Here is a 22,028-nt window from a genome sequence, read left to right as displayed (position 1 = left end):
TTTTTTTTTTTTTTTTTTTAACAAAAACAAGGTCTCTTTCAGTTGAGGATGCCAGGATTCTTATGGAAAAGGGCCTCCAAAAACGTATTCCCAAGACTTGGGCCTCCTATAGTCCCACTGGTCTTACATTGCCTGGTATAACTTTCTGGTTCATTTTCAGGTTTCAGCTACTGGGATCAATGGGCATTTTTCCCTAAAGCATTCCCAGGGGATGCTTGTGTGACATGTCTTGGGGATACAGTGACAGTTCTGCAATGCTCAGATAAGGACAGAGTATAGGGCAGAGGGTCTTGGCTCCCCCTGTGCCTCTTGCTTGCCAGTGAGGGCCTATCTGGTCTCATCAAGCCAAAGCCTCAACTCTCTTGGAATAATGGCCCAACAACCAGGAGAGGGCTCCCTGGAAGATGCGTTTGGGGTACCCAGCCTCACTGAGGGACCCATCTGTCCATGAGCTTGAAGGATGTCTATTCCACGGAGCGGGTGGAGTTGGTATCGGACTCTGCGGTACGGCCTAGTGGGCCCAGATGCCAAGGTGGGAGGTGCTGCTCCCTAGTGGGCAGGAGTAACCCTGGAACAGGGTGGGAAACCTAGATCTCAAGGGCACCAATCTTGCCTGGCAGAGGGCAGTTGCCTCGGGAATTGCCTTTGCTGGCTCTATAGCCAGTGGCCACAGGTATTCTTGGCACCCGGCATTTCCCTGTGTCCCTCTGGAACCAAATGCTTTTGCTCTCAAAGAGATCTTTAGGTCCAGCCCTATTATTCACTTGTGGATGGTTTTCCACCAGGAATAAGCAACGTATCTCCTCATGCATTGGGGATATGAGCAAGGTTCAAAGACATCACCAAGAGAGGGTGACAGTGCCCTTCAAGTCAGGGAGGTGACACATGTGACTTCTGCAGCCACACAGAATTGTGCGTTTTGTTAGAAACAATGAAAACAAAGACATACACATAAACACATGCATGTTTGCTTTCTTGTTACATGTCATAGCTAGTGAGCTTCTTGGGGGCTTCTAAATTTGCCTTGAGTGTTCATACTCTTGATGGTAAAAAATGTGGTGGCCTGAAAATTCACAGGGAGGTGCACTAAGAAAACAGTGCAAAGGTGTTCACTAAGCACACGACCCTTTCACTCTGCACACTGGCACCTGATGGTGCAAATACAGCTTGCTCTGCGTCGCCTGGCCTTGCCTTTCTTGCCACAGTCCCCTGCCCAGCACAGATGGAGGGCAGGCAGCCCGTGTCTTCCAGGAGCCAGGGGATGCAGACACACAGAGGAGGCACACAGACAGATGAGACATCTCTCAGGGTAGAGGTGGAGGTGTCCTGGGTACCATGAACCTGGGGTGTCACTGAAACATCTATGCCCAGTAAGCTCGTGTCTGGGGCTCTATTAGCCCCGGGGGCCCCAGACCAGACATTCTGGGCAGTGCTTTCACCAAGTCTCTAGGACACCGTGCTAGCAAGCAGAGTTTGGGGGTCTCTGTGTGACTCCTCCCATGGCCTGGTAGGAGGGCTGCAGATCTTCTTACCCTCATGCCCTCAAATCGTGACAAGGCTCTCAGGGGGCGGAGGGCACGCAGTGTCCTCAGCGACTTGATGGGGCCCATCTCGGCAAAGCCCAGAGTGTTGGCCACCAGGCTGACCAGTGAGACCTGTGGAGGAAAGTGGAGGTGGGACATGGGACAGGGACAGATGGCAGGGTTCTGGGGCTAGCTCAGACAGGCTGAGCGTGAGCCAGTCTCCATTGTCCCTGGCTGGCTCGGCTTCACAGGCCTGTAGCACTGGGCCAGGCTCCCAGCACCCAAAGGTTTGGGGTAAGCCAGAGAGTCGTGGCTTCAGAGCCCTCTGAGAGCTGTTCTGCATGTCACACATTTGCTCTGAAGAGGCCCACTACCCGAAATGGTGGGGCTCAGCCTGCCCAATTCACACACTAGAACCTAGAGTTCACTGGGGAACTCCTGTTTGGTGCCTTTTGCCCTCTGAGCCCTGTGGGACCCGCTTGCTGCCTGCTCCACTGCTGGGTAGTGATCACAGGCTGCAGAGGCCCCTGCCTGACCCTCCCCAAAGCACTGTGAACCTCACCCTGATGTTTGGACTGCCTGGGGTGTGGAGGGTGGTGGTCAGCCAAGTCCTACGGCCTTTTATCTCAGACTTGGGAGCACTGTGCAGCAGGGGGCTGGCTGCAAAGGGGCTGGAGGAGGCAGGGGGTGTCTTTTGGAGCACCTCCTCCCAGGACAGGGTGTACAGAGCACCAAGTCTGGCCAGTCTGGCGGCTCCACTCCTGACAAGCCACCCTTGGCATGACTGTTCCTTCTGAAGCTCTCCTTGCCCGCCCCACCCCTTCTCTCCTTGTCTACCATCTCTTGAAGGCAACCTTGTCCTTCCAGGGCCTCTGCTGTCCCTGCCTCCTCTGTCAGTGACACCCTAGGTCTAACCTGTCAGGATTTTCTGTTGGCTCTGCCTTCAGACTACATCAGATGGCTAAAGCTTTCTCACCGTGTGTGCTGCCACTGTCCTGACTGGCCCCCCTCATCCCTCCTGAGGTGACTGCAGGGCCTCCTGGCTCTGCTCCCACTGTGTCCTCTCCCTGTTCCCATGACAGAGCCATCCTTTATGAGCGAAACCCAGTGCGTGTCACTGTTCCATCCAAAGCCCTTCAATGCCTTCCGCATTTCATTCTAAAGAAAAGCCAGTCTTGCCCAGTCCTTAGCCTTCAATCCCCTGTTCCAGCCACTCTGGTCCACTTCCATTCCCTCAAGTGTGCACATGCTCCAGCCTCAGGGCCTCTGTGTGACTTTTCCACCCTCTGCTTGGAATGGTCTGTGAACATCCAGCCTGTTAGCCCCAACTTCCTTCAGATTTGCTCAGAAATCACTCCCTGGGCTCACTCTGGCCAGGTATTCACAGCTGTGACCCGCATCCCACCCCCAACTCTGCCCACGGCTCCTACTCCTAATCGCCTTCCCTCCCCTAGTTCCTGTTCCCCCATGCTATATATTACCTACTGACCTAACCTAACCTAAAACTCGTTTCTTCCTTATGCCTATTATTAGCTGTCACCTTCTCCATGTAGGCAGGGATTTTTGTCTGTTTTGTTCCCCGAGACCTCTAGCACCTCCAGCAGTGCTTGTGCATAACATGCTTAATGGTATTGAAAAAAATGCACAGACAGATGCTGGGGACCCCCTCTTCCCTTTCCCGGGCAGCATGGCCACTGGCAAGAATCCCCCTTCTTCTGCCCAGCCGTGGGCAAGGCCCTCCTCGTGGTGACCTCAGTGGTTTCTGCACAGGCTTGTCCTCCTGGTGGACTGAGTAGGAAGCACTGTCTGTCATATTTCACTCCCTGGCCTTGGCTCTATGGTAGCAGCCTCCACTGACCTTCCCCTGGGGGTGCCCAACCTCCCGAGAAATTGCTGGAAAAGTCAGGCAGGGAGCCTCAGGGTCCTTTCTTCACCTCGGGGAGGTTCCAGGACTGAGCCAGGCTGCCCAGGACATCTAGAACTCCGTCTCCCAACCCCTGATATACCGCACCCCTCATCCAAGAACTGGGGGGACAGAGGTCTCACACACTCTCTAGTCCATGCAACCTCTTCTGCTGAGGACTCCACGTTCTGAGGATCCCCCTCTCACCCATGCTTCGTGGCCCAGGCCCGCATCTAAACCAGGTCTACAGGTGACTGAGCCCCTCTCTTTGGCTTCTAAACAGGGTGTGGGAACCGAGCCTCTTCTGAAACTGCAGCAAGTCCCCCTTCTGGTGTAGAGAGCATGTGTCAAGCCCAGGAGCCCACAAACCAGCACCTTCTGGAAAGGCCTTTGCAGTCTGTAGGTCCTGACCTATGCTTTGGGCTGTGTGCAGGGCCCCACAGATGGGCACGCTCTGGAGTCCTCTGTACTCTTTGCTTCACTGTGTCCCTTGGCACTCCCCTCTGTGACAGCAGGTCTAGGGGCTCCCACTTGGCTGTGCTCAGAACCCCTGCTAAAGCTTACATGCATCCTGCAGCATCCTGGGGGCTGGGAGGCTTGGGCTGGGGGCTTCCCACTCTGACTGCCATTGGATGCCTGGGCCAGTTATGCTTCCCTACCACACGGGTGACCTCACCAGCCTTGTCCTCCCCGAGTACACCTTCTCTCTGTGCCTGCCCTGTCCTTCCCCAGCCTTCTCCCTACTAGTCCCCCAGCATGGCGCAGAGGCTCTGAGACACTTTGTAGTCACCTACGGGGAGGGCTGCAGTACAGGTGTGTCTGCCCCTTCCTGTTCTGGCCACCTGGAGAGGGGGAGCCCCTCATCCTCTTTGGCTCATGCCCGGCCCAAATTGCTTTTGAACTGTCTCTCCTGAAAGCAGGGGCCTTGGTCTCCTATTGCTTCTTCTCCTGCTCTAAATAGGGGTTCCAAAGGTTGGAGCCACGTCTCCCATTTCTCCTCTTCCTTCTACATTGGGGACCCTGAGCCGGGACTCCCCACACTCACGTCCACGATGAGGAAGTCGAGCCAGCACCAGGCATTGGTGAAGTACTTCTTGAAGCCATAGGCCACCCACTTGAGCAGCATCTCCAGCACGAAGACGTAGGTGAACATCTTGTCGGCGTACTCCAGCAGAACTTTGATGGTCTTCCGCTCCTCCAGGTAAATGTCCTCGAAGGCCTGCGGGCAAGGTAGACCAATGGGCACAGTGTCCTAGCCACTGCGGGGTCCATCATATAGGAGGCACCAGGTCTAACAACAGTGCAGCCGGGAGGGTAGGAACAGAGGTGAGAAACACAGTGCTGGACTAGGTTCCCCTCTCAGCTTGAGTCGGAAGTGGTCCTGGCAGGAGGTGGATGGACAGGACAGCAAGAGAGAATAGTTCTTCCTTTATGTTTAAGAGCCAATGTCAGTTCTGGGCTGGGGAGACTCTAAGATTAACTTTTCTCAAGTATGCACACATCCCATTTTAATACAAAGAGAGGGCAAGCAGGCTTGACTCACCACTTTCTGCCCCAAGGAGTGTAAAATGGTTTTTGCTTTCATTTTCTGTAAATAGTTACTTAATTTTCACAGGAAATCATAATGTTCTCCAATTATAATAATGATTGTTTCCCTTGGCAAAAAACCAGTGCAAGTTGTTTTACAGTAGAATTGGAAATACATGATCATTAAAGAGGAGCTGGGTGTGGTAGTATACACTTGTAACCCCAGCACTTTGAAAGGCTTGGCAAGTTTGAGCCCAGCCTGCGCAATTTAGTGACATCCTGAGGCAAAAAATTAGAAAAAAGTCGCAGATATAGCTCAGCACAAAGGTACTGTGTTCAATCCTTACTAGCACACACACAAAAATTTTAGATAAGAAGTTTAGGAAATACAGTAGATGAGGCAAAATCTCTTGCAGTCCTCAGAATCTAGGAGTCAATGTTTGTAAAGCACTAGAGGCTGCAAATCTGTGTCCATTTGCTTATTCCTGCCACTACCCAGGTCCTGAGCCAACAGGGAAGTGCCCTGCTGCATTGTCTTCAGATCGGTACTGTTCCTCAGATCCCTTCTCATCCTGAGTATGCCCTGAGGTCCCTGTCTAGGCAACTGCACACGTCACTGAGATCCCAGGGGTGTAGCTTCCTCCTGCCACTCCTGGGCCTCCTTGTGTGGCTTTGGGGCCTCTGTGAGCTACAGTGACCAAGAGTGAGTGCAGCTGGAAGTGCCTGGGGATGCACTGCAGAGATGTAGCTAATATACAGTGGTGCCTCGGTTCGTGGACTTAGTCTGTTCTACAATCTTGGGAAAGATGGCTGCACTTGTATTTGTGTGGGAAAGATGGCTGTTGCCATGTTTGTCACTGGATGCAGTCTGTAAACAAAAAGAAAATTTTGCCAAATGCTTCTAGTTGTGAACCAAATTGCTTGCAAAAGAAACTGTTCATGAACTGAGGCACCACTGTATATGGCTAATTGGGTCAGTGTAGATAGCACAACAGTGTAATTTGGGTCCCTACATGGATTTGAGAGTTGTTTGAGGTAAAAAGTAGGTGTGTGTGTGTATGTGTGTATTTAATATTCTTTAAATAAAAATGTGTATTTCCTACAAAAATATTTAATTTTTTCTATATTATTTAAATATAGAGATTATATAAGATGAGCATTTCTAATTCCATGATACCACTGTAACTAACCAAGGCTAACATGTAGGTGAACATTGTTCTTGACACTAATTATGAGTGTGTGTACAAATGCATGTGTACTCACGCTCACACACATACAACACACTTTTATAAGAGACTGAATAATTGGCTTGAAATCAATTTTATCGTCCATCTGTTGTGAACATTTATGCCCTTGATGATGTGAATACATACAAGATTAGTCTTAAAAGTTTGCATGATAGTTCAATATTTGTGTACGCTACTATTTACTCAGCTAACGACCCTAAAAAGAACAGATCTGTTGTTGCCAGTTTATCCCAAGTAGAAACAACATAGGGCTGAACAATGTGCGAACACCTGTTGAGGATAAATTTCTACAGCTGGGATGTCAGGTCAGGGGCAGCTCTTGGTGCAGGTTAGGTACAGGCCCCTGAAAGAGGATCCTGATTTATGTTTTGTCCAAAGAACATGAGCAGGGCTGTTCCCCCACCCACCAGTCACGCTGGTGTTGCTGCCCTGGTTAGTGAACTAAAATTGAATTCTGTTACCTTTTAACTCACCTCTTTGCAGTGACACTAACGTTGCTTCCTTAAGTACATTCAGTGTTCCTTTTGTGATTACCTGTTCATATCCTTGCCTATTTTTGAGTCTAGTACACGTGGGGAAATTTTGTTTGATACACTTCATCCTAGTTTGTTGTGCATCTTTAAACCTTTGTTTGCTTTTTCTTACCATACTTCATTATCATTTAGTATTATACCACTTAATATAGTTAAATCATCTGTTACAGTTTTCATTTAGTAAAATTTTTGGTATTACATTAAGAAAGGTCTTCCTGGACAGGTGTGGTGGTGCTCTCCTATAATCCCAACACCCTGGGAAGCTGAATCAGGAGGATCTTGAGTTCAAAGAGATCATGGCCTACACAGTGAGCCCACATCAAAGAAAAGAAAAGAAAAGAAAGCCTATCTCAAGCCTAGGAAAAGAAAAAAAATAGACAAAACAAAAAACTTTTCAGAAAGGGTTTTTGATTTAATTGTTTTATATTACAATTTCAAAATGTAAACATATTTTGATAAAGTCAATATTTACTTTAATAAACTTTAATACTTCATTTAATAATTCAATTAAAATCCATTGATAAGAAGTCAGTTTTAAAGCTGGGTGTGATGGTGCATGCCTGTAATCCCAGCACTTGGGAGGCTCAGGCAGGAGGATTGCCCCATGTTCGAGGCCAACCTGGGGCCTGGGCTACATAGTGAGTTCAAGGCCAGCCTAAAAATACATGATGAGATCCTGTTGAAAACAAACAAACAAACAAACAAACAAACCCCCAAAACCCAACCAACCAAACAAACAGGGCTGGGGGTTTAGCTCAGTGGTTCCACCAACTGCTTCACAAGCGCAAGGTCCCAAGTTCAATCCTGATACAAAAAAAGTCAATTTTATCATACACTCCATTTTGTATTTACTTAAATCTATTTCAGGCCTATGTGGTCGTGTGTGTGTGTGTGTGTGTGTGTGTGTGTGTGTGTGTGTGTGTGTGTTGGGTAGGACCCAGGACTGCATGCATACTGGACATGAGCTGTACCACAGAGATGCACCCCCAAGGTCCCCATGTGGTTCTGATGCTGTCTGTTCCTGAATTAATATCATATGCATTTCCCTGGCCCCACCTTTTTTTTTTTTTTTTGCAATCTTCAAGATAAACTTCAGCAACGTTTTATCAAATATGTGCAAAATGTGGTTGAAAATTTATTGCTATTTGCTATGGCTTGCAACTAGATGTCCCCCCAAAGCCTCATATGCTCATAGGTGGAGCTTTTCAGAGGTGCCTGGATTTAGGGTATGTGAGTACGGATTAAAAATGTGTGATAACTAAATTAACCCACTGATTGTTTTAGCATAGTTCTGAATGTGGATAATGGGAAGTCCCACCCTGGGTGTGGGTGGCATCAACCAATAGGCTTATAACCTGGAGGGTATAAAAATCCAGAGGGCTCGCTGCTTTGCTGCTTCATGCCTGTCCTGCCATGGACTGTTTCTTCTCTGCCATGCTACCCTGCCTTATGGACTGAAACCTTTAAGAACTGTGAGCTGAAATAAACCTTTCCTCCTTTAACTTGTCCCAGACATTTTGTCCCAGAAATGAGGCAATAACCAAGACACTATTGTACTAAATCTATCAACTGCTTTAAAAGCTAATATAGTTTTCCTGTTTGAAATCAGAGTATATATATTCATTTTTAAATACTCCTTAGCAAAGTTTTAAACTACTTTTCATGTACTTATTTTACATTGCCTGTTACATAGTTATACCTTGGTTCACAAACTTAATTCTTTTCATGATTCTGGTCGCAAACTGAATAGGATGAGAACCAAATCAAATTCAATGGTTAGGTTCAATGTTGACCTTATGGGGCAATTTGATTTGGTTCTTGTTCAACTTGATTTACAACCAGAATTGTGGAAAGAACTAAGCTGGTGGGCCTTACAGTGTCTGGCAGGCAAGGGATATTTGAGAAATATTATTTGTGACTAAGTGGTTTCTGTTGGTATAAAATAGTATCAAGCCAGGTGTGGTGGCAAGTGCTGGTGATCCCAGCATTCTAGGAGGCTGGAGCAGAAAGACTGCAAATCTGAGCCTAACCTGGGCATCTTAGTGACTTTGTGAAACCTTTTCTAAAAATAAAATAAAAAATAAAAGGGCGGGGAGTGTAGCTCAGGGCAAACACCCTGGGTTTAATCTCCAGTACCACAAACAAAACAAAACAAAGCAAAACACAGCAATAACCACGGCAATTTCTTGTATGCTTATTTCATAAATGGCTAGATAATGTTTTAAGTACTTTCTTTCTGCTTTGGTTTTTGGTTTTTGGGGGGTGCAGGGAGGACCCAGTGCCTCATGCATGATAGGCAAATACTGTACTGCCATCTGTCATCCCTAACCTCAATTTCTATTATTTTTAAATTCTGCATTTATATTTGACTAATTGTACTGACTTCAGTTCTTCCATTTTCCAATTTTTATTTTTCTGGATTAATTACACTAGTTAATACTTAAAGATTCTTATTAAATAATGAGCAACAGCTACAGAGCAAGTAAATGATTCTTTTTGGAGTCCTGACCCTAATGAAAACATTCCAAGAACTATACTATTGATGATGACAAAAGTTAACTTGAGAGTTCTTCACCGAAGTGAGAAAACAGATTTCATTTCTGTTTTACCAGAGTTTTAAACAGGTACTCCTTGGGATAATTATATGTTTTTTAAAAAATCTGCTCTATTCATATACCTAGATTTACTAATATGGCATCATACTGACATTTTTAGAGTATACCTAACTCTGATATATTTGACCTTTTAAATATACTACTGAATGCTGTTTTCATGTATTATTTTCAATTTTTTTTCTATCCCTATTCATAAGTATGGAGTATGAGGAATAAAATTGATCTTTTATTTTCCTTCTGATATACTTTAAGTTTTTAAAGTCAACATTATCTTTTATAAGAATATAAACTTTCATCATTTTCATACACTAGTATACTTTAAATAGGATTGATTTGAATTTGTTTTCTTCCTTGAGAAAATGAGACTCCATCCTTTGAGATGTGAGAATTTAGCTAGTGTTTTTATCTAATTGCTTTGTTTTCATTTTTGAAAGAATCAGCTTTGGAATTTTATATACATTTATTATTTATTTTCAAATTCATTATTTTAGGTTTTATTTCACTATTTCCTTTAGTATTCCTAAGATTATTATGTGCTTATATTTAAATTTTCTTGAGTTTTTGACTTATTACATCCTTTTTACTTAATGATAAAAGTATCTATGAATTTTCCTCTTCTTACAGCTTACTGCTTTCCATATGCAGCACTCTTAAAACTTTTATTTCACTTTTTACCCCAGGCAGTTCAATCTCTACTTGCATTTTTCTTTTTTCTTATTTTCCTATTGTCTAAGGTGAACAGAATTATTTGGGTCACAACCTTTGATTTACAGCACATTGTAATTATTGGCCCATGAATAATTCTTTTATTTATTTGTTCACTTTTTTATTTATTGAACATCCATGAATCTTCCACAAAATCATTTTCAGCTTGGTAGAAGGTCTATCTAAGAATGACTCAGGGGCCTGGGTTTTAGCTCAGTGGTGCCATCACCTGCCTTGCAAGCACAAGGTCCCAAGTTCGATCCCCGGTACCAAAAAAAAAAAAAAAAGACTTGGGCTGGGAATTTAATGCAGTAGCACTGTGCCTGTCTCACAAGTGCAAGGTCTTGAGTTCAATACCTGACACACACACACACACACACACACACACACACACACACACACAATAAAACAAAAAATCAAGAACGACTTTTGCATTTTATTTTTTAGTCTTCCTTCTTTCCCTCCTCTATCCAGTTAATTTCTTTTTCTCCTTCCCTCCCTTCAACCCTTCCTCCCTTTCTCCTTTCCTTCCTTCTTGTAATGTTAGGGATCAAACCCAGGCCTCACACAAGCTAGATGTGCTCTATCACTGAGTACAACACCAGCCCCTATCTTTGATGAGGTTTTCTTGCCCATAAAATTCATTTAATTAACAGTATCTATCTCACAAAGGTACCGTTATTTGAGAATTAAATGAGTTAAGGTTTTAAAATGCCCAGTCAGTACCTGGCCCATAACGCTACTCAAGTGTTAGTTAATATTTTTATTATTTTGCTTGACCAAATTTATTAATAGTATATTTTTAGGCCTTTCATTTTCTTGTTCTATTTGATTTGTCAAAAACTAATAGAATTGTGGTAAAATCTCCCAGTACTATCAGATTTTGGAGCAATTTGGATTTGGGGTTAGGATTGCTCAACTGATAAAGTGTATGAAATCCAAAAATCTCCAAGATTGAAAACATCTCTGGTTCTGAGCATTCTGAAGTGGGGATATTCACCTGTGTAACTATTTCAGGTTTAACATTTCCAGGTCATCTTGTTTCGGGTTTGTCATTTGAGAGGGTCCTTGAAATTGCCCTTGGCTTCCCCTTCCCTTGCCTGTCATCCCTAATCTTTAAGCTGCAGAGAAGCCTGCTTAGATGTTGGCTGCTCGGCCTTCCCTTAGATCTACAGAATTCAGATGGTCTCGGTACTGTCTTCCTCCATCACTAGCCTCAGGGGGCTGAAACCCACTGTACCCACTGTGCTGTTCTGGAAGACACATGCCCTGCTCAGCCCACAGCCTCTTTGCCTCCTCCCCTCCCTGTCCAAACCAATGTCCCTGAGCTTTGAGGAGGAGTGAGCCTTCTCTCTTCTTCAGAACCATTCTGGAATAATCCTGATTCCTTCCTAGCAACACTTGACTCCTGGATATTGGTAGTTGAGCAGAAGGTAGCTTCGACATTTGCCTCTGGTAACAAAAACATATAACTGACTTCTTTAAAAAATGCATTCAGAGCCCCCCCTCCTTTTTAGGTACCAGGAATAGAACTGAGGCCCTTGTGCTTGTGAGGCAGGTGGCAGAACCACTGAGCCGAATCCTTGGCCCAAGAACCCCTTTCTTTTAAAAGATTAATTTCATCCAGTTGCATTTATGATTAAACCATATTCAATCTTGCCTCAAAAAAAAAAAACCCAGAAAAAATGGGCCGGGGATTTGGCTCAGTGGTTCCGGCGCCTGCCTCACAAGCACAAGGACCTGAGTTCAATCCCTGGTACCAAAAAAAAAAAAAAAAAAAAAAATCTTGCCTCTGCCATATTATCTTGTTTTCTGATTTTGCTTCTTTATTGCTTTTTTCTTCTTTCTCGTGTTGTAAGATCTTTATTTTCCTTAAATAATTTTTCCCCCTCAGCAACTTGGAAGGAATATAGTTTGCTTTCTGTTAAACAAGTTTACAACTTTAAATAACACACTCAGACTTCTTCTTCCCAATATATCACTGACATGGTTTCTAACACAGTGCTTGGCTGTCTATCCTGATTAGACTCACCAGACACTTGCCAAAACTCCTCCTCACTTATGCCAGGCGGAGTGTTTCCTCCACAGCCCAGGCTAAATGGTTTTGGCTGCCCTTGTTTATGGCTGTTTCCAAACAAAACTTGTTAACATATTGTCATATCATCCTTCTTTGAAACACAGATTTGGCTGGCTCTGGCTGTGCTGGTAAAACTGCAGGCAGGCTGCCAGTTGTGGCTCCAGGCCACCCTGAACCAGGGGAAGGGCAGTGTGGAGTGGTGTGGGAGGCCCAGGAGTTTGGGAGTGACAGAGCTGAGAAGTGACAGCTGCAGGGTCTTTCTGTGGTTGCCCCACAGGAGGCCACCATGTGGAGTGGAGGCCTAGAGCTTTAGGTCCAAGTGCCCTTTTCCCACTCTGTGGTCCAAAGGATTCCCTGTTCCCTTCTTGCCAACATACAGGGCTTCCTGCCCATGGGCCAAAATGCTTCCATTTCTTCTGCCTTCTTGATCTCCATTTTCTCTATTCACTAGCACCTTCCAGAACCTTCTCCAGGGCTGTCCCATCTCTTACTAGAAGGGCTCTGACAGATCAGTGCAGGGTGCTTCAACGTTTGGGGCATCTCTGGAGACTTCTCTGCTCTACCTGGCCTTGACCAACCTCCCTGTCCTCTGGAGTCCCCTTGACCTCCTGTTTATTCCCCCTGGTTCTCTGCGCCATCCTTGCTTGCCTGTCTTGTGCCAATCTGTGACATCTCAAAGCTGAGGAATCTAGTTTCTCTAACTATACTCAGCGCCCCTGAGGCCAGGGCGGTGGTCTCCTTTGTCTGTTGCTCCCCAAGGTTTATAGGACCAGACAACAGCAAAGCTCAGCACGGAACTATGGAATGAATGGAAAGTCAAGGCAAAGGACTCTGGAATCTGACTGCTTGGTTTCTAATGCTAGCTCTGGGGTGGGACTTGAGTTAAGTTACTTAATGTCTCCACAACAGTTACTGTAGGTATTAAATGCAATGGTGTGAATGTCACAGCCCAGCCTCTGGCCCATCGAGTGGAGCCAGTTGTGACCGTGTCATAGACTTGACCTGACAGAATGCCTGATACTATCTATACACGGGGGCAGGTGTGTCCCAGAGCTCCAGTGTAGTAGGCTGGTGACCTGGGGCAAAGCACTTCTTTTTCATGGAATAAGGAAGAGGCCAGGGCACATGGCCTTTACTCTGGGCCTCCACAAATGCTGTAGGTGTGGAGAGCGCGTGAGCTGCACTCTGCTCCAGGGGCCTGGGGAGCACATTTTCAGCAGGTACTTCCCAGTTTCTGCCCTGGCTTTCCAACTGGAGGCCTCCTTTCTGTGCCCTCCTCCCTTACTCTAGTCCAGCCAGCCCAGCCCTGCATCCCCAAGAGGTACCAGCGCTCCACTGCTGAGCAGGATCATGAAGATGATGAATGTCTCGAACCAGCTGTGCTCCACGATGCGATAGCAGGTCTTACGCAGCCTCCACCAGACTTTCCCTGGGGCCTGTGTGGTGTCCACTGCACAGCAGGGACAGCGCCGGATGCAGCCTATAGGGAAGGGTGACAGGCTCAGCTCAGGCCCTTCTGAATACCCTTGTTTGATGGCAGAAGTCCAGGTGGCTGAGGGAATGGCTGAGGAATGGGATGGTGGACAGGGTAACGCGATGGGTGGACCCAGTGTGGGGCAGGCCGAGGGCATTCCCTGCAGGGACCACACACACAGCTAGATGGGCTAAGCACCCATTGGGCAGGGAGCAGTCTGGCAGGTCTGGGTAGAGGCAAGGCTGGGCCTGACTTGGGTCCCAGCTTTTTCTCTGTGCATCTGGGAAGCCCTGTCCCCGAGAAAATGTTCAGGAACTCTGGGGTACTCTGTCCTGGGTCTTCTCCATCTTTGTAGTTTCTAAGCCTTGGGAAGGGAGACCGCTCAGTTATAGCCTTGACTGCCACATCACACGAAAGGAAACCCCTCATTTTATCCAACGTATACCACCAATTCATAACAGACGTCAGTCACCAACATGGCCACATGCCACATCCACCTTGAGTGTTGCCTAGGGCCTCCAATGTGCACAGCCTGGTGGTACAGGGGTGAATTAGGCCCTGTCCCTGCAGCAGTGGGGCACACACTTGTGCCACCACAACCAAGTGCCACCAGTCCATGGTGCTGCTCACCTGACTCGACATGACTACATCACGGCCAGAGGGAGGGAACCTGGTGTCACAGAGAATTAGGGACAGAGGACAGATTCCAGTTTGGGGTGGGGGTGGGACAAGACCCCTTAAGGTGGGAGCCTTAAAGTGCTACTGGTTCTCTTGTCCCCTCTAGGTGGCGCTGGGGCTGAGGCAAAGGTCTGCCCAGGCAGTACCTTCGGTGAAGCAGTCTTCTGGATCCTTGACGTCCTCTCCGAGGTCAGGGATCTGCTCCAGGAGGTCAGCAGTGTTGGTCATGTCTGCTGTGCTACCTTCAGAGTAACTATCCTCGTGGGTCTGTGGGCATGGCAAAGGGGTGGGAAGGGTGAGGGTATTAATCCGAGTCTGAAGGGAGTCGGGGAGCCCACATCATCCTCCGTGGCACACCCAGGGAAGCTGAGGGTGGGGCCCCTGCTGCAGAGGCAGGGCCAGTGGGGACTGAGCCCAGGCTGACCTCAGGGTCCTTTTGTCTGTGATTCTGGTCAGCTGGGGCTTAGGGCTGGGATGTGGGCGTGTGAATGGTTCTGAAGAACTCGGGTGGGGTGGGGGTGCGTCCAGCTGGGAACAAGCAGACACGGGGCAGCAATGGGGACACATGCTAGGACACGGACACACATCCAGGACAAAGTCAGAACCAGGGTCACGGTCACAGCACACAGAGCAGCAAGGTGGGCATGCAGAAAACAGGGCCACAAGGCACCCGTGCTTCTCCCCCAGCTTATGTGGGTGCAGATGTGACATGTACGCCTGAGGTTAGCCTGAGAAGGTGTGGACCCTTCCCTTCCTGGCCATGCAGGGTTTGCTGCCCAGATGTTGATAACTTGTTTACAGAGGGGTATGAGGTGCATGTGCACGCAGGTGTGTTCTTGCAAGCGTGTCACCTGTGGGCAGTGGCTACTGCTGCTGCTTGTTACAGGTCCCCTCTATTATAGGGCCACAGTACCCAGGCCTGGCTGGCTCAGCCGATCTTTCACCAGGGAGCTGCCATCCTGGGAAAGGGCTCTGCAGATCCCATATCTCAGCAGGACCCAGCTTTCCAGAGGGCCAGCTCCTGTCTCGAGCCGGGACCACACAGTGCAGTTCAGGCTACAGAGCATCCCTGGGCTCCAGACTTTTTCCAGCTTCTTCCTTTGCCTCATCTGCTCCTGGGACTTCCTTGAGGGTCTTCCCTAAGAGGACATCCTTGAGTCAGCTGCACAGGGATCGTGGTCCCCCAGTTCCTGAGCCATCTCTGTTTCTAGGAAGCCCAGGCCAAAGACAGGTGTGGGGAAGGCATCGTGTGAAGAGAGGAAATTCCTTCCCCGCTTCTGGCCGGGTCCGGCTCTGCCTCCATGGGCTCCAGGCCCCACCTGGAGTGGGCTGGACTGAACTCTTAAGCACGGCTGCCCTTCTCTGGCTGCACTCTTTCTCTTCCCTTGATGAATGCCTCTGCTGACGTCTCCACATTGTTTCCACTTTTGAGGTTTGTGATCAGAAAGGCCTGGCTCTGGGGAAAGCAGAGCCTGCTACTGGGTGTGGACAGGCATAAGGCTCTACATTTTGTGGTCCTATGTCTTTGAGGGCTCAGAGAGGGCTGAGAAGTTCTTCCTGCTGCATTTCTGCTGTCCAGGAGACAAGATCATAGGATCCCACTCCAGGTGAGACGAGAGAGTCCTTTTCCAGGGGAAACTCCAGTACATTTTCTCTCCTTTTTAAAGGCCCCACAATAAACCAATTTGAGGAAAGGAAGCGGTTATACAATATGTTCAAAGACCCACATTCACTGCTGGTACTTTTCAGTCTCTTCCCCATCTCCCCACTCCCATGTAGTTCAAGGGTCAGACCATCATGGGGGGGTGGTGACCAGCAGTGCTGGGGTGATGACTCTTCTAGGCCCTTGTGCCTCAGAACTAGCTGTGAGCATAGGAACCCCTGGGCCTATTTCACATGCCCTGGGCTGAGGCCTGAGGTCAGCACTCTGAACACTAGGCCTCCCCTTCTGCACGCTTGAGGTGAGTGAGGCCGGGCAGCAGTCAGACATGCCACAGTCTCTCAACTCTGGGGCCGAGCAGGGAAGGACAGGTGGCCCTGTGGCATACCTGAGAGCTCCAGCCACTGTTAGGAAGGCAGCTACCACTAGCTGGCTCCTGTAGCAGGGGTGGCACCTCTACCAATGTTAAAAGAGAAGTCAAAATGCAGATTTTTACACGAAAGTTCCCAAATTTGAAAGGGTGTCATCTAATTCAAAGTAAAACTTGTTTATTTTTAAATTTTGGTACTAGAGATTGAACCTAGGGTCTCTGCACTGAGCTACATCCTCTGCTTATTTAAAAGAAAAAGTTTTTTTGAGATAAGGTCTTACTAAATTGCCCAGGCTGTGTTTGAACTTGTAATCCTCCTGCCTTAGCCTCCCAGAGTGCTGGGATAACAGGTGTGCACCATCCCACCTGGCTAAAGTAAAGCCTTTTGGTGGCCAAATAAATCCCTACGGCAGGCTGGGGTGATGGGCTCCTGTTTGTGGCCTCTGCTTTAGTACAGTGGAGAAGCAACTGGTGAACAATGTGCTAGGAAGTTTTCTGAGCTCTCTTGTGGGGAATTCACAGGACAAACACTTGCCAAACAGGACGAGAGCACAGGAGCAGAGTGGAGGGTGAAGCCAGAGGTGTGAGGTTAGTGCTGCATGGTGTCTGGCATTATCTCTCCTGTCAGGACGGGTGCCCACCCTTCTCTTTGCAGACAGGTCCCCATGCTTCCTGTGACAGTGGCAGTGGCTCCCACCAGCAAGTACAGGTGTGCGCTGGGACTTCTCACAGCTGCGCCCGCCCAAGCAGCACAGCCCGCCATCTCCAGGGACAATGGCGTGCATTACCTCACTGCACCCTGGGGCCCGGGGCTCTGCTTTCCGCTGCTGCCGCCAGTCTCCCTGAGACGCCCTGGCCTCGGCCTCTGAGGAGGTGGTCTCTGACCCCTGGCTCCAGGCCCTGGTCTCCCGGGGGGGCTCTGGGCCAGCAGACACAGGCTGGGATTCCTGCTGAAGAGACCCCAGCCCATGAGCCGGCCTATACACCTGGCCAGAAGGACTCTCTGCAGTGGCCACCTCACTATGGACTCGCAGGGCCCTGAGTGGGTGGTGGGAGCTGCCTGGAGCCCCAGGCACAGGTCCGGTAGCCAAAGACCCTGGCACAATCCTGGCTCCAGACTTCAGCATGAGTGTGGCTGGACCATACTGTGAGTACAGCCAACTTCCCTGAGGAGGGACATGCTGACTTCCCCCAGGAGGTCCCAAAGCATCCAGCACACTGGCTCATGTGCACACACACACACACACACACACACACACACACACACACACACAAACACTCCCACGCGGGCCCCAGAGAGCCAGAGTCAACAGGCTTAAGAGAAGGAAAGGACAGGAAAAGAGGGGCAGTCGGAATTCCACTCCTGGGCAGAAGATAATTGGAGGCTGCGCTCTTGGCGACCCCCCGACCCCTGACACAGACTACACAGGCAAGGGTGGCCTCTGGGACCACAGGGAGGCCAGGGAGGTGGTGCTGAGTCCTGAGCTCAGCAAGGGGTGCAGGAGCGCTGCTCTCTACTGCCAGGCTGCCCAGCGCTGGCCCACCTCCATGGGGAGAACAGGACTGCTGTTTGACCTGAAGACCCAAGCAGAAGTCTCTGGAGCCGGGCTCGGGCCAAAGGAACACTGCAGGGTGGTGCTGTCTGTTTTGTCCAGACTCTGGTCCCAAGTGTTAAAAATAACGGGTTGGGAGATAAGATAGTGCTGTCTCTGACACCTCTGTCTTAGGGATGCTTATTTTTAAATCTCAGAATAAGCCCCGAGCATGGAGGAGGGGAAGGGGCAGTGTGAAGGTCAAGAAACCACACTCCACCCAAGCCAAGACATTCTACCTTGCTGGTCCTGGAAGTGAGCAATGGTCAGGGCTGAGGGCTGGCTCTGGCCTAGACTCACAAGGAGCCCCAAGAAAGTCTCTGTTGCCTTGCCTCAATTTTCCCTCTATACAGCTAGTAGTTCCCATGACCAGCTGGCCCCAGCAGCCCTTTATCTTCACCCCACCCCTTCACGCTCTTCTGCTGCTGAGGTAGCTGGGTGGGGCTGGAAGCGAGGCCCCTGGACGGCAGGGCTCTGTGGGCATGGCTCACCTGCTTGCTGGATTCTTCCTCGGTGACCAGGCTGTTCTCATCATCCTCCTCCTGGTCATCTGTGTCTGACTCGGCCACAGCGATGGGCACGCACACGGGCTCTGGCTCCCCAGCGGGGCCCTGGCCAGCATGCTCGCCCTCCTCAAACCGTGTTTCCTTGCGGGCTGGGGGTGCCTTCTCCACTTCCGGGGGTGGTGGGGAGCTGGGGCTGGCCATGCAGCTGGGCAGCTGGCTTCGGGGAGCTGGGGCTGCAGGCTTCTTAGGCCGCTGCCGCAGGAGCCCACAGCAGAAGTCCCAAGTGGTCCGTTTGATGAAACGCAGACCCCGCTGGATGCGGGCCAGGGCCAGCTGCAGGTTGTTCATTTCCCCATCCTCGTCGGGGGCCGTGAGGTTGTCGGCACTGAAGGAACTGAGCAGCAAGGCCAGGAAGAGGTTCAGGACCTGTGGGGACAGGGCCGGCTCGCCCAGGCACTGTGCACGGCATGGCACCAGCCTCAGCTGTGTGGTGGGGACACCGAGGCCAGAGATCCTGAGCACTTCCCAGGGGAGACAGCTCTAAGGCTACAAGCCAGGGCCCTCATCCTAACGCCCAGCCCTTGTTTTCTGGAATGCGGAAGATTTGTCTAAAGAAGAGAAACAAATTCAAGTCCTTCTTCCTAATGGCTCAGAGAGTCTGAATCAAGGACTTCTGGAGCCAGGTCAGGCCCCAGTGGGGGGTTTGGCAAAGAAGCACAGAAGTCGTCAGAGCCTCTCCAGGTGCCAACTGCTTTTCCACACAGACTTTCCTCCAGCCTCACCTCTTCCTGCTTCCTTGGGAGTAACAGGGAAATAGGATCAGGGTGGACACAGGGGAAAGGGCATTCAGGGAGCAGAAAGAATCCCACCGGAAATCCTCACAGCTCTAGGGACCTTCTTAGGAAGGTGCCATGTGTCTGTTAGTGAGGGAGCTATAGAGCCTCCGAGTTCCCCACAGAGGTGGCTCTTTGCTCGAGACCAGGGGCTGCTGCTACAGGGCACAGTCTGCCTGTTCTCCATCGGACTGCTCTTTTCAAAGAAGGAATTCAAGGGACTAAGCAGAGAAGTGGTAATGGCAGGAAAAGAGGCCTGGAGGACACAGAGGCCCTCAGATGCCTCTGGTGGATCGTGGGGTTGGCCACAGAGAGGTGGCTGTGTCTGTCTTGTTAAACCAGCTGGAGGGATGCTGTGTGTGGGACCAGACACTGTGCAGTGGAGACCTGGGGCTGGTGCCAAGGTCAGCCCAGTTCCAAGGCCCATTCTGCTGCAAAGGTCAGAAGAGCAGTGTACAGTCCTGAGGTTCTGAAGGCACAGGACTTTTCTGAAGTTAGTACTTATTAGGGCGAGGGATGGGGGACTTGAATGACCCCTCGACCTTTGTGTGGTTCTGGACAACTGTCTGTTGTTGAACCATCTTGCTCACGTGGGGCTTTTGTTAAGAACCAGAGTGTCTGTTGTGTGACAAGGGGCTGGGCTTGGGTCCACTTCCCATGCTTGTGGTGGGTGAATGAAGACAGCAGCTGATTTGACCCACACAGGGTTGGGCTGACCCATGGGATTGCCAGGCTGACATTACCGAGTCCCAGGCTCCCCACAGTGGGCTTGGTGTCCCTGGGGCAGGAGTGGAGTGGGGACTCTGCAGCAGGGGGGCTGATGAAGGAGCACAGAGTTCTCACTGCAAATCCACTCTGTGTCCCAGGTCTGACTTCACAGCCCCTCAGAGAGGCCCTCACTGGATCCCACACCTGTCAGAAAGCTGGGAATGAGAATTCTGTGGGAAGCAGGGAGAAGCACGGAAGCCTTCTGTTTAAAAAGTAACACATATGTACATGGCCGCTACGGGAAGCTTTAGGAACAGACGGCTCTAGCCATCTCTGGGAGAGATGAGCATTCCTGACACTGGGCAGGTCTTTCTTTGTTGTGTTTGCAGGGCTCGACTTGTGATGGAAATCAGAGCTGCTACCTACATGCACCTCTGGCCTGGCCTTTGACTGCGGTCTGCAAGGGCCAGACATGGCTCTCCTAAGTTCCTGCAGCCTCAGGGGAATCCTCTCCCACAGCCCTCAGCCTTGTCTCACCCCGAGTCCCTTGATCCCAAGAGTTCTGGGCTCAGTAGGGGCATCTGGTGGTCTTGTCCACCCACACAGGACCCACGGGCCTCCCTTGTCCCCAGCTTCCCAAGCTCAGCTTTCTTCTAGTGCTTCCCCATCAATCATGCACCGCTCTCCAGCCCTGCCTGATCATCACTTCCCATTTCAATGGCAATCTTGCTTCCACCCACGCTGCCGGCAGCAGCCCAATTCCTGAGGTGGCCGGGGAGGGGGCTGCGTGGGCTGGTGTTCGCTTCCCTCCTCCAGCAGCCTCTAATCTCATCCCCAGGCAGATCCGCTCAGAAATGGCAGGGCTCTGTGTGTGAGGGGAGGCTTGGCCTGGCTCCGAGCTCAGGGCTCCACACATTCGCTCACTGCTCAGAACAGTCTGGTAGCCCTCCCCTCTACCCTGGGCCTTGGGCCAGGGGCTAAGTGAGGCTCCACCCCAGGGCAGCAGGTTTGAAGGCGCAAAAGAGGGAGTGTGGGGCCAGCCACAGAGCTGGGCTCTATTGGCACTGTACACTGACGTCCTGGTTCCTCTGGGGACTGAAGGGCCTGACCCTGGCTTGGCTTGGCTTGGCTTGGCCAGGCTGAAGCTCTTGGGAGGTGACGGCCGGCAGACTTGGGGAAAGCCTCTGGTTCTACAGTCCATACTCTTACCCCACAGCAGGCTGCAAAGGCTGATTGAAAACCTCTCTATGTGCTTATGTGAGCTGTATTGCCCACAGCAGAGACCTAACTACAGTGGAGCCAGATCATGCAGGTATGGTTGTGTTGGGAAGGTGTCTCCACAGCCACAGGGGACCCTGATTTGTGTCTGAACCCCTACTTGCCTCAACCTTACTTCTTCCTAAGGCCCCTTCTCTGGAACTAGGCTTTCAATCTCTCATCTCTGGAATTCTGCACATTATAAAGATGCAAGGCAAGAGACACTTGCACTGAGACAGACAACCGCCCCCCACAACAGGATAAGACTCCCACTACATCTGTTCAGGATGACATAAAAAGTCCTTACTGGGCCCCACCCCACAGGATCTCCACCTGTCTGCTCCTGAGCTTGCTCAACCTTTGGCATTTCCTGTTTCTCAGGGCATTTTTTTCCAGGAAGCCTTCATCCATCTTCTAGCTGGAGGGGAACAGCACCCATGGGCTCCTCCTCAGTGGCTCTGCTCACTCTGACCAGTCTGAGGATGATTTGAGGCCTGTCTAAGCTCCCCACCTCCCCTTCTCCCTAGGTGAGTAGCATCAGGCTGGGGCTGGACCCCATATACCTCTGGGTGCCCACCAGCACCCAGCACAATGTTTTGCATGCTGAACTGACAATAAAATAATTTGTAGGTAAATTCATAAATGAGAAAATGTGTAAATAATGAATAAACAGGCAAGTAAGTGGGTAAATTAATGAGTAAGCAAAAATACAATTCAGGTGAGTGATTCAGGCTGGGGATATAGCTCAGTGCTATAGACTCTGCCTACTAGGTGTGAGGCCCTGGGTTCAATGCCCAACAGTGCTAAAAAAAAAAAAAAA

General features: G+C 49.8%; 1 protein-coding gene across 6 annotated transcripts in view; it reads right to left on the bottom strand.

Moving 5' to 3' along the window:
• Positions 1 to 22,028, bottom strand: part of Scn5a (sodium voltage-gated channel alpha subunit 5) — a 74,438-nt gene that overhangs the window by 11,150 nt on the left and 41,260 nt on the right. For 2 of the 6 annotated variants that reach the window (XM_010618555.3, XM_019206794.2), the window contains exons 16-21: positions 18,396 to 18,836; positions 17,101 to 17,262; positions 14,429 to 14,549; positions 13,456 to 13,610; positions 4,472 to 4,645; positions 1,533 to 1,655 (exon numbers count right to left, since the gene is read on the bottom strand). In XM_010618555.3, coding sequence (XP_010616857.1) covers positions 1,533 to 1,655; positions 4,472 to 4,645; positions 13,456 to 13,610; positions 14,429 to 14,549; positions 17,101 to 17,262; positions 18,396 to 18,836 — 1,176 coding nt within the window. The remainder of the gene's footprint in view (positions 1 to 1,532; positions 1,656 to 4,471; positions 4,646 to 13,455; positions 13,611 to 14,428; positions 14,550 to 17,100; positions 17,263 to 18,395; positions 18,837 to 22,028) is intronic. The other 4 variants (XM_010618564.3, XM_019206798.2, XM_010618571.3 and 1 more) reach the window with 2 other exon arrangements.

The sequence above is a fragment of the Fukomys damarensis genome, unplaced genomic scaffold, assembly GCF_012274545.1.
Source record: "Fukomys damarensis isolate Sample0158 unplaced genomic scaffold, DMR_v1.0_HiC HiC_scaffold_24, whole genome shotgun sequence".
Classification (NCBI taxonomy): domain Eukaryota; kingdom Metazoa; phylum Chordata; class Mammalia; order Rodentia; family Bathyergidae; genus Fukomys; species Fukomys damarensis.
Note: the sequence above shows the minus strand (reverse complement) of the source record. Positions and strands in the feature narration are given on the sequence as shown.